The sequence below is a fragment of the Pelophylax lessonae genome, assembly GCF_965119305.1.
Source record: "Pelophylax lessonae genome assembly, chromosome: 12".
Classification (NCBI taxonomy): domain Eukaryota; kingdom Metazoa; phylum Chordata; class Amphibia; order Anura; family Ranidae; genus Pelophylax; species Pelophylax lessonae.
The window spans coordinates 30,005,604-30,017,876 of record NC_138779.1 but is presented as its reverse complement, the minus strand read 5'-3'; the positions used below and the strand labels follow the sequence as shown (position 1 = coordinate 30,017,876).

Here is a 12,273-nt window from a genome sequence, read left to right as displayed (position 1 = left end):
GCATGTGCCCTGTTGGGAGAACTTTTCATCCAAAATATGACTCTCAGTAATTCATGATTGATACATCACATTTTATGTGTAAAGTATGTCACACATATGTGTTTCCCCCCCCCTCTTTTTTTTTTTTTTCACAGTTTAACTCCATTTTATATACAGGAATTTTTTCTGCTCTACAATGTGTTATTGACACGGTTCTCTTACAGATGTTGGTTAGCAGCCAGAAATCCACCTTAGGTCCTGATGAAGTGAACTTTGTTTCATGAGACGGATTGAGAAGCATTTCTGACACATGCCTGATGTTCATTTGACATGTTTGATGCTCATCTGATATTTTCAACATCTTTAATGTGATGTACTGCATTGGATGGTAGTGCATAAACCTTTTATCTGTATGCGTTTTACTTTATATGATATATTAAATAAAATTGATTACTTTTGTCTGTACACATTTTTGGGCAATACCCCTCTAAATCCCTATGGGCCAAGTGTTTTGTTCTACTATTGCATTAGTGAATATAGGAGGGGGTCATGCCCTTATAGCACTCCAGCCTAAATTTTGAAACGTTGTGCTCCTGCAGTCTACCAAAAATCTATGACAACCTGTGGCTGAGCGCTATACTGATTGGTCCCCCACATTGAGGGACTATGCAATCAGGGATGAATGCCCACACCACAGGTCTTCTGCATCATGGACAATCATCACTGAACACATAGGGCCCAAAATCTGGGTACCACTCAGTACAGCTCTTAGCCCTGTCCATAAACTTTGAAGGGCTGCAATTGGCTTAAGCTAGGTGCTGCACTCCCTGCTGGATGCATTGCAGATTCATGGCCCTGTGTGCAAGAGGCCATGAAGGTCACATAGGGGCATGCTGGAGTTTAGACGTGTAGGAGAAAAAGGGGTAGTAAAAAGGGATAAAAAAAAAATATAAAAATATATATATATATATATATATATATATATATATATATATATATATATATATATATATATATAATAATAATAATAATAATAATAATAATAATAATACTGTAAATGCTAAAAAATAATAAATAGAAGAAAAAAAAAAAAAAAAAGATACATACTGCTGCTGCCATGATCTGTGTTTACATCAGAACTAATGAGCAATTCATTCGTTCCGGTTTCTTTCTGTCTTCTGTTGTAACAAGAACGTGTAGATCTGAAATTGCTGTAATTGGTCTTTTCTATAAACTCTTAGATTGTAAGCTCTAACGAGCAGGGCCCTCTGATTCCTACTGTATTAAAGTGTATTGTATTTGTACTGTCTACCCTCAAGCTGTAAAGCGCTGCGTAAACTGTCGGCACTAAATAATAATAATAATAATAATAATAATACAGTAAAACCTTGGTTTACGAGCATAATTTGTTCCGGAAGCATGCTTGTAATCCAAAGCGCTCTTATATCAAAGCGGATTTTCCCATAGGAAATAATGGAAACTCAGATGATTCGTTCCACAAACATTTATTCATTATGGCAATACAAAATACAGTATAAAGTGTACTGTAGAAATAAAACAAATTAAGCTGAACTTCAAAATACAGTACTGTACAGTAAAAATGAAACAAATTAACCTGCACTTTGCCTTTGAAAAGAATTGTTCAGCCATGTGTACTGTATTTTGGTTCCTTTTATAACTCACTTGTGCCTGAGCCTGACTTGTGCCTCTTTAGAATGCAGGTGCTCCATCCGCTCTGCAGAAGTCCGAGACACTTGGCACTCGGCTGATGACGTCACTTCCGGGTGCGGGCGCTGCTCGTATATTAAAGCGGCGCTCGCAAACCAAAGCAAAAAAAATAAAAAAATGTTTGCTCGTCTTTCAAGTTGCTCGTAAACCAAGGTTCCACTGTAATAATAAAACACTATCCGTGATTAGAAGGCGCAGAGCCATTCCGATCGATTCTGCACACTGTGCCTGTGAACTAAGCTGTTCTAGGACAGCTGGGTTCATCTGCATTAGTTGGTGTACTTGCTGCCCCAGGGCCATTTCTACAGTGTTGTTTAAATAACGGTCACTCTAGAAATAGATGTCCATCTCTTTTTTTCACAATACGACGTACGATGGTAGGAAAAATTGTTAAAAAGAAGGACAAATACCACAGCAAATACTACTTTAAGCAGAAGCAGAGCAGGTAACATAACTTTCCTGGTATGAGGACCCATATATCAGACAAATGTTATTTAAAGTGTTTGTAATGGCTCAAGATTTACCACCTTCATGCATTTCAACACCCCCCCCCCTTCTCCCGGAGCCCAATCTTCCTCCAGCAATGTGCATGAAAGCCATGGCTGCCCCTCCCCATTGGACATTCACAGCCAGTGAGCCAATAAGGAAAGAGGGGGTGGGGTGATCCGTGGCTCTGTGCCTGAATGGACACACAGAGCTGGGGCTCGGGAGCCCTCACTGCAAGCTGCTTGCTCTGGGGGCACCTGGCAGAAAGGAGGGGACCTAGATCGTCAGCAAGGGACCTCAGAAGATGATCGTGGCGACTCTATGCAAAACCACTGTACAGAACAGGGAAGTATGACATATCACTTTAGGCAACATTACTTTCTTGTTGTACAATCAAGCCAGGATGAATATGATGTCACTCCTCACCTGCATACAGTTCAGCATGCTCTGCTGCTTGTCCTTCAGGGAGAACTTTGCCAGAAGACGCAAAAAGCTTTTCAAGAGGACGACGATGGCATCTCTGATGTTCATGAGATCTCGGGTGGAAAAATAGACTTCTTCTCCTTCTTCCTCTTCAGATATATCATCCAGCTTATTACACAAAAAAGAATAACGTTTCAGTCGTTCGATGTGGTAGCTGCATTTGTTTTCTTCCCAACCCCCACCTATATTTTTACATGGTGATCCTGCCAGAAACAGCACTTTTTTTACTAGGGCGAGAACATTTGCTAACTGCCTGTATTGCATTTATGGAGTAAAAGCGTTATAACCTTAGGAAAGGAAGGGTCAGGACTACAGAACACCCCAACATTAAAAACAGTGCACGTTTAGAAAAGCACAATGATGTACTTTGCAAAACAACATTGCACTGCTTGCTTTACTGACTCTAAGGCTCCTTTCACACGGCTCCGTTCTGTCGACAGAGTCCATTCTGCTCAGCGGGGGATAGATCCGCTGATCCCCGCTGAGCAGGCGGATGACAGCTCCATCTCCGCTCTGTGTGCGGAGACGGAGCTGTCAGATCCCCGCTGTCCCCTATGGGAGAAATCGGATGAGAACGGATTGCCTATCCATTCTCATCCAATCCGATCCGCCAGACGAATGGAAAATAGGGTTTCCATCCGTCCGGATTTGACAGACCGGATCGGATGGCAGCGGGCGTCAGCGGACTTGCTCCGCTGACATCCGCTGCCCCATAGAGATGCATGGGGCATCCGATCAGTTCCGCCTGAAAAACTAACAGGCGGATCTGATCGGACCGTTTGTGTGAAAGAGGCCTAAAGCAAGTGAACCGCTATTCAAAGAATACAAAAAGATCCAGGAGGAGATCCCAATCATGTGACCAGTCAAAATCAAATGACAGGCCTCTCCCACCAATCACAGAGCTCTTAGGTAAAACTCCACCAGACTACACCTCGGCCTGCCTTTTATGAAATGTATTTAAAATGCAGGCTGAGGCATAGTGGAGTACTATTGCACACGATAAATACACCACTAAGAGTATGGAAACAATTAAGGTTGTCATCCATAAACAGTTAGACCCCATTCACACTTGCAAATAGCACTCTGCGATTAGCTGAGGGAGACCCAGCAGGGATTCCCTGCAATTGGCTCCCATGGCTGATAGCATTCTAAATAGTTTGTGCAGCAATTACCTGCAAATGATCAGCCCTGGTCACAGACTGTCGGGCTTCCCGTCTACAGCAAAAGACAGGGAACCCCTGCATCTAATTTCATATGGCCCCATTTAAAAGTATAAATGGGACCTTACACGCACAAGTACTCTTTTCATGGCTAGAAAAAAAACACCAAATGCCACGGATCTGGGCTAAGCATCATGAAATGATCTCCATTTAGCAGCTTTACCTCTTCCATCTCTCTTCGCACAGGCCTGGGACGTTTTCTGCCTCCACGGTTGTTTTCTTGAGAGCTTTTCACAGTGTCCTTTTTCCTTTTGCGGCTAGAGTCTGGGTCCTGTGGCCAACACTTCTCCAGGGTGTTCACACATTTATCAAACAGGACTGGGTGAAACACCTGATTGGCGACACTCCCTGCCGTATTAAAGGACAAACATTGAAAGGGGGGTAAAAGTTCAGTTTAAAAGCCCCCTCTCTCAACCACATGATGGAGCTCACAAAGGGCTAAGAACTCTCTTCCTGCCCCTGTGACAGCGCTGGGCCAATCATCAAGCAGCAGTGCCACTAGATAATAAAATTTGTCACATGTTCCTCTGCACGTACTAGGGTTTTTTTTTTGTTCACTCCTGGCAACAAAACGGAGTGGCAGAGTGTGGGCTGCTGGGGAGAGTGGCATGGGCACAGCGCAGGTATGCTTTAGGTGTACACACCAAAAGGTGTTCGCAGGGAATGCTACCATACAAAAGATTTTCCATCACACTTACCAGCCAGCCTGCAAAACAACCAAATTGGTCCTGTAAGTGCCGGTTCACACTAATACGACTTGTCAGGTGACTTGGTCAGCCTGGCAAGTCGTGCACCGTCACGGTCATTGAGTAGTACAGGACCGGTTCTAATAGGAGCGACACTAGGGTCTAATAGGAGCGACTTAGAAAAAGGGTCCTACTTTGGGGCGACCTGGAGGCGACTTGCATTGACATTCATTTTATGAAGTCCGTGCAAGTCGCGCTGCATGCGACTTCACCGGTTGCCCCCTAAGTCGGAGCAACCTAGTGTGAACCGGCACTAACAGTTTATGTTAAAAACAGAGGGTTTGGTTTGCACACATTTGCAAATATATGCACAAGCCGCAGTGCCCACACCAAGGGACCTCTGTATATACTGCGGTCCAAACCCTAAAATTGCAGAGGCTTCATAGTAGGAGCTCCTATAAGAATCGATAGATTAAAGCTGAATTCCGCCCCCCCCTCCTTAAAAAATTAAAAGTCAGCAGCTACAAACACAGTAGCTGTTGACTTTTACCATTAGGGCACTTACCTGTCCAGGGATCCAGCAGTGTCAGCTCCTGAATTTGGCTTTCAGGTGCTGGTGCCACCATCTCAGCTAAGGGAAAGTGGCCTTGTGGCTTCACAGCAGTTTTCTTACTGCACACGCGCAAATCACGCTGCGCTCTGTGAACGGCCAGCTGCGAACTGAGTGCAAATATTTGCAAATGTGTGCAAACAAAACCCTGTTTTTAATGTAAACTGTTAGATAGGGCGCGATTGGTTGTTTTCCCGACTGGTCACTTAAGTATGCTGGGAAATCTTTTGTCTGTTTGTGATGTGCATTGGCCTTCAACGTTCACCTTGCTGTTATAGATTGGGGCGGTTGCCACATTTTTCTGTACATTTCTACCATACACCAACTTCCCACAATAGGAGCTGTGTAGCCCCCCCCCAAAAAAAAAAAAAAGCATCAGACACTTACCGGGTATCTCCAGAAGCAGGAAGTACAGGCCAGCTGCATGCAGGCCCAAATACTTTTGCATATACCCTGCTTTCTTATTCTCTCCAACATGGACAAAGTGGTAAAGCACAGCCACCAGGGAGTTACGGCAAATGTCATTCTCTGCAAATATAGCCCAGACACTCTGCAAAACAGACATTTATGTACAATTACTAACAAAAGGAAAGCATATTGCAGCTCTTTATATGTGTAGACTAATGGTTGCGCGCTAGCTTCAAAACACTGGATCACTGACCTGGAACAAAGTATGCAGATAAGAACTTCTGACTTTTCTTCAACTTTACCTGACTGGCATACTGGGCAGTATTTTGGAAATTATTACAGAAGATCTGGGGCAAACCTACAGGCATTCAAATATTTCCATCATTTTATGGATCGCAGGTCTGCTCTCACAACCAGTGAATAAACTTCAATTTCTAACTGTTGGCATGTTAGAATATCTGGAATTACTCCTGCAATTTGTTGGGCAGGCCCTCCTACCAGTGGCAACATCTCATCCCAAGGATGTGGCTGCCAGTTCTTCCACTGTTAGAGACAACAGTAGCGAGAGAAGCATGGTCTGCATGAGCCAGAGACCACCAAGAAGAGCGGACTTGGGGCACTGGCAATCACAATTCTACCGAAAACGTCTTTTCCTGATGCAACACATTGGGCGGAGCCACCTACTGATTTCATCCCGTTCCAGGAAGTGGACTTTCTATGCCGGCTTGGTGATTTTTTTATTTTTTCTTCCATGCGCAGTGTTTTTAAACGCACGCGAGTGTATTTCTTTGTTAAAAAAAAAAAAATCGAATACTTTTATTATACTATACACAGGCCTGTGTTTGTTTTCTTTACATGATTAGAAATTAAAAATTCAGATACAAGCGTTTGATCGGCGGTGTCTCTGGTGGATAGAGAAATCGGTCCAGGAGGAGGCCTTAGGAGAAGGGGTCCATGGGGAGCTGATAAGCGAGCATTCTTACTATCACTCAGTTTGAAGGTGCTTGTTGGTGGCATCAAAAATCTAAAAGGTCTTTCAAGAGGCTTTATTTTACTTGTTCCGCACTTTGGGATGGGACTATTTGTTTACACTTTACTTAAATTTATCATTTATAGTTTATGCCTATTTTCTATATTCAAGCCTATGTTTTAGATGTAAGGTTTTTGTTGTTTGTAATATTTTATGGTTATTATGCATCCAGAATCATTTTAGCGGACTTTAGTCGGCTGAAAACGGGTTACGGGAGTGCAGAATGCACTGCACTTCTGTGGAAATACAGCCAAACAAACTTTGACTGTACTTCTCCTTTAAGTGCAACACATTACACGATGGTGAAAAGGGGTCCTGGGACCCTTAATAATGTGGTATTAAACCAAAAATGTAATATACCTGTACTAGGGCTCGACCGATTATCGGCAAAGCCAATATATCGAGGGCCAATATGCACTTTCCCCGATAAATCGGAATCGGCCCCGGAGGTTACCGATATTGTTGTGACGTCATTGCGTATGTTGCACCACGCGCCTTGGCGCACTGGGACAGCTTCTGCCTTCTTAGGCCGCCTCCCTCAGCCTCGTCTGGAGTTGGGGAGTATCGGGACAGTAAGTGTACAGTGCACACAGTGTGTTTAACATAGCCGCCATACATACACCCACCCACAGCTGCCTGGTGCCAGCCAGCAACCCACACACCCACAGGCCTGTACCAGCCAGCCAGCCACAGGCCCTGTACCAGCCAGCCAGCCTACCACACAGGGTGCCAGCCAGCCTACCACACAGGGTGCCAGCCAGCCACCCACCACAGGGTGCCAGCCAGCCACCCACCACAGGGTGCCAGCCAGCCACCCACCACAGGGTGCCAGCCAGCCACCCACCACAGGGTGCCAGCCAGCCACCCACCACAGGGTGCCAGCCAGCCACCCACCACAGGGTGCCAGCCAGCCACCCACCACAGGGTGCCAGCCAGCCACCAACCACAGGGTGCCAGCCAGCCACCAACCACAGGGTGCCAGCCAGCCACCAACCACAGGGTGCCAGCCAGCCACCAACCCACCACAGGGAGAACATTAACATGTTCAGTAACAGATTTGTGCCAAAAATTGCGCTTATTTTGCAAAACTTTAAATGTTCAAAATATCGGCCCATATCAACTGATACCGACATGCAATGGCCAAAATATTGGTATCGGCAACGAAAAACCGATATTGGTCGATCACTAACCTGTACTGCAGCTTAATCATGGTGGCTGAATTAGTTCCCCCCCCCCTCCTTCTACCCTCTGTTTCACCTGCTGACATGGCCAGTGACACCTCCTGTATTAGAGTGCCCCCACTGTGGATGACGGAGCACAAGAGCGCCAATGAAAGTGGATACCCGTCAAAATCAGGTACCCGCTGCCCCCACCCATTCTTGCTGGTAGTTAGGCACACGTTTCCCCGCACCGCATTCAAAACGCACTGGGGTTGTGATCTGCAGTAATCGGCAATCTTAAAGCGGAGTTCCACCCAAAAGTGGAACTTCCGCTTTAGGTATTCTAGCCCCCTGACATGCCACATTTGGCATGTCATTTTTTTGGGGGGGGGGGGGAACGGGTACCTAGTTTTGACAGGTACCCGCTCCCACTTCCGCTCGGAGCGCCGCGGCACCCTGAAAGGAAGTTCTCCTCTCCCCCTCCCTGCAATCTTCTGGGACATGTCAGAGGTCCCAGAAGATTGCCGGCCAATCAAGACGCGCAGCGCAACTCGCGCATGCGCAGTGGGTACCCAGCTGTGAAGCCGCAAACTGTCACAGCCGGGTGCCCACAGCAGTGATGCCGGCGCCGCCGAGACCAGAGGGAGAGGATCGAGACTTCGGGCGGCCGCATCGCTGGACCGTTGGACAGGTGAGTGAAAAGGCTGGAACTCCGCTTTAAGGTAGTGACGCCCAAAATGCAGGTCACAAATGCAGTGCATTTGTCTGCGCATGGTGCAACAGTAATGTGTGATCTGGTGGAAGTGCGTTTAGAAAAGTAATGCACGTGATGCAGTGCGATTTTAGCCCACTCAAAATTAATGGGCTCATATACCACCGTACCGAATCACATGTGAATCGGGCAGGAATGTGCAGCGCGTTCCCGTGCAATTCATAGTGTGAACCCGGGCTTTTTATTGTTAAGGATTATTTGCTCCAGTCAGTGAGGGCCGATTCTTACAGCTCATTAGGAATATGTAAATATTTCAGTAGCCATAACCTGACTTCACATCCAACTCACCCGTGTGTTCTCCTGATCCGCAGAAGCAAACGGCAGCAGACTGTCATACAGGTTGTTGAACGCCTCCACTCCGGTCTCTAGGATCTCAGCCTCCACCCTTGGATCCAGAGGCTCTGTCTCAGTAAATTCCAACTCCCAGACAGAGTCCACCCATGCTGAAAGTAGAAGATAAAATCAGATTTCACTATAATGGTCATTGTCCCCAGGAGCCCCCCCCCCCACAATGATACAAACCCTCTATCCTATATGGAATTGCTAGCAGAGAAGGACCCCCCCCCCCCATGCTGGGACTGCTAGCAGGGAAGGACCCCCCCCCCCATGCTGGGACTGCTAGCAGGGAAGGACCCCCCCCCCATGCTGGGACTGCTAGCAGGGAAGGACCCCCCCCCCCATGCCAGGACTGCTAGCAGGAAGGACCCCCCCCCATGCCGGGACTGCTAGCAGGGAAGGACCCCCCCCCATGCCGGGACTGCTAGCAGGGAAGGACCCCCCCCCATGCCGGGACTGCTAGCAGGGAAGGACCCCCCCCCCCCATGCCGGGACTGCTAGCAGGGAAGGACCCCCCCCCCCCATGCCGGGACTGCTAGCAGGGAAGGACCCCCCCCCCCCATGCCGGGACTGCTAGCAGGGAAGGACCCCCCCCCCCCATGCCGGGACTGCTAGCAGGGAAGGACCCCCCCCCCCCCCATGCCGGGACTGCTAGCAGGGAAGGACCCCCCCCCCCATGCCGGGACTGCTAGCAGGGAAGGACCCCCCCCCCCATGCCGGGACTGCTAGCAGGGAAGGACCCCCCCAATGCTGGGACTGCTAGCAGAGAGGGACACCCCACAGTGCTGGGACTGCTAGCAGGGAAGGACCCCCCCCAATGCTGGGACTTGCTAGCAGAGAGGGACACCCCACAGTGCTGGGACTGCTAGCAGGGAAGGACCCCCCCCCATGCCGGGACTGCTAGCAGGGAAGGACCCCCCCCCCATGCTGGGACTGCTAGCAGGGAAGGACCCCCCCCCCCCCATGCTGGGACTGCTAGCAGAGAGGAGAACCCCCCAATTCTGGGACTGCTAGCAGAGAGGGACCCCCCCCCCCAATTCTGGGACTGCTAACAGAGAAGGACCCCCCCTCCAATGCTGGGACTGCTAGCAGGAAGGGACCCCCCCAATTCTGGGACTGCTAGCAGAGAGGGACACCCATGCTGGGGGGTGGGGGTAGTGCCAGGCTTGCCCGGTGCTCACCTCTCCTCAGGGTCCGCAGCCCGAAGCGGCCCAGGGCCTCCAATACCGCTGTATCCGTGTCAGCCATCCGCCAGTCTCCGGTGTCTCCTCTCCTTCGTTAGAAGGGCAGCGCCAAAACCAAACACAAACCCACCAACCAGCGCACTCCCTGCAAAGACGTCACCACGGAGCGCCGGTGTCCCGCCCAGAATCCACGGCTGCCATGTTGCGTCCTGGCTGAGTTTCACTTCCAGACACGGCAGCTGCCAGTAAGTAACATGGAAGCACCTTGACGACGTCCTGACGGTGGAGTTCCATTGCTCTGCGCAAGCGCATTCTCTTGTTTCCCCGGCGTCCATGTTTGCTCTGGGCAACCTGCCCTCCTTACGCATGCGCACGATGCGGCCCCGTTAGCCTTTGCAGAGCCCGGCGCATGTGCAGTGTGCGGGGGAGACAGCTACGGAGAGCAGGGGGGGCTCCGGGGGAAATCGGTGCAGAGCTGTCAGTGATCGCCGGGGCCGGACTCCGCCATGAGCTTCTTCGGCTTCGGCCCGTCCGCCGAGTTGGACATCACCCTGAGCGATGCGGAGAGCCGCCGGCGGGTGGAGCACAAGACGGAGGATGGAAAGAAGGAGAAATATTTCCTCTTCTATGATGGAGAGACCGTGTCCGGCCGGGTGACCGTCACCCTGAGGAGCCCTGGCAAGAGGCTGGAGCACCAAGGCCTAAAGATCGAATTCATCGGCCAGATCGGTGAGATGGGGTCTGTGGGCGAGCGCCGTCTGATGACCGATCGTTCTGCGACGAGCCAGCGGCGTAACCGGGAGCGACGAGCTGGCCGAGCGTGCAAGTTTATGTCTAAGAGTAGGAGCCGAGCGTTCGCCTTCTACGCCTAGAAAAATCCATCCCATGTCATCGATTGTGAGACGGGGGAGGGCGATGGTCAGGGTCCCATAGACGTGAGGAAGAGCTGACAATTGATCCGCCCCAACACGTTGCGTCATAGCGCCTGTAAACCTAAATCAGGGGCCCAAAGAGCTAACGATCGTTCTGCACTGAGCTTGTGGCGTCACGGCGCCTGTAGATGTGAATCGGACCGGGACGGAAGAGCTGACAATCAATTTGCGCTTTTGGCGTCATGGTGCCTATAGATTTAAAGTGGGGTGACGAGTTGACGATCGATCTGCTCCAAACTTGTGGCGTTGTCACGCCCACGGTGGTAAATCAGCAACCAGAAGAGCTGACACTCCGTCTTCGTTAGTGACGTCACAGTGCATATAGATATAAGTTGGGGTGGCAGAAGAGCTGACGATTGTTCTGCTATAAACTTGTGATATTGTCACGCCCACGATGGTAAATCGGCAACCAGAAGAGCTGACAATCACTCTTCTCTGAGCATGTGGCGTCACGGTGCCTGTAATTGTAAATTGAATGGGGCAGAAGAGCTGACAATCAATTTGCGCTTGTGGCACCTATAGATTTAAAGTAAGGTGACAGAAGAGCCAACGATCGATCTGCTCTAAACTTGTGACGTCACAGCGCCTATAATTGTAAATTGGATGGGGCAGAAGAGCTCACAATCCATCTTTGTTAGTGGCGTCACAGCACCTGTAGATATAAGTTGGAGTGGGGGGTGGGCAGTTGAGCTGACCTTTGTTGGTGACGTCACAGCGCCTGTAGATATAATTTGGGGTGGCAGAAGAGCTGACGATTGTTCTGCTCTAAATTTGTGATGTTGTCACGCCCACGGTGGTAAATCGGCAACCAGAAGAGCTGACAATCACTCTTCTCTGAGCACGTGGCGTCACGTCACCTGTAATTATAAATTGGATGGGGCGGGGGAGCTGACAACCAATTTGCGCTTGTGGCGTTATGGCGCCTATAGATTTAAAGTAAGGTGACAGAAGAGCCGACGATCGATCTGCTCTAAACTTGTGACATCACAGCGCCTATAATTGTAAATTGGATGGGGTGGAATAGCTCACAATCCATTTTTGTTAGTGGCATCACAGCACCTGTAGATATAAGTTGGGGGGGGGCAGTTGAGCTGATCTTTGTCAGTGGCGTCACTGCGCCTGTAATTGTAAATTGGACTGGGGCGGAAGAGCTGACAATCAATCTTTGTTAGTGACGTCACAGCGCCTGTAGATATGGGGGGGGGGGGGTTGAACTGATCTTTGTTAGTGGCGTCACAGCGCCTGTAGATATAAGTTGG

General features: G+C 49.2%; 2 protein-coding genes across 2 annotated transcripts in view; one reads left to right on the top strand and one right to left on the bottom strand.

The window, feature by feature from the left end:
* NCAPD3 (non-SMC condensin II complex subunit D3) overlaps nt 1-10,234 on the bottom strand; it is a 67,281-nt gene extending 57,047 nt beyond the window's left edge. The window contains exons 1-5 of the mRNA XM_082273420.1: nt 10,080-10,234; nt 8,851-9,005; nt 5,580-5,742; nt 4,060-4,244; nt 2,620-2,784 (exon numbers count right to left, since the gene is read on the bottom strand). Of these exons, the coding sequence (XP_082129546.1) occupies nt 2,620-2,784; nt 4,060-4,244; nt 5,580-5,742; nt 8,851-9,005; nt 10,080-10,146 (735 nt within the window). The 5' untranslated portion in view covers nt 10,147-10,234. The remainder of the gene's footprint in view (nt 1-2,619; nt 2,785-4,059; nt 4,245-5,579; nt 5,743-8,850; nt 9,006-10,079) is intronic.
* A 233-nt stretch (nt 10,235-10,467) lies between these two features.
* Nucleotides 10,468-12,273, top strand: part of VPS26B (VPS26 retromer complex component B) — a 36,149-nt gene continuing 34,343 nt past the window's right edge. The window contains exon 1 of the mRNA XM_082274265.1: nt 10,468-10,811. Within this exon, the coding sequence (XP_082130391.1) occupies nt 10,589-10,811 (223 nt within the window). The 5' untranslated portion in view covers nt 10,468-10,588. The remainder of the gene's footprint in view (nt 10,812-12,273) is intronic.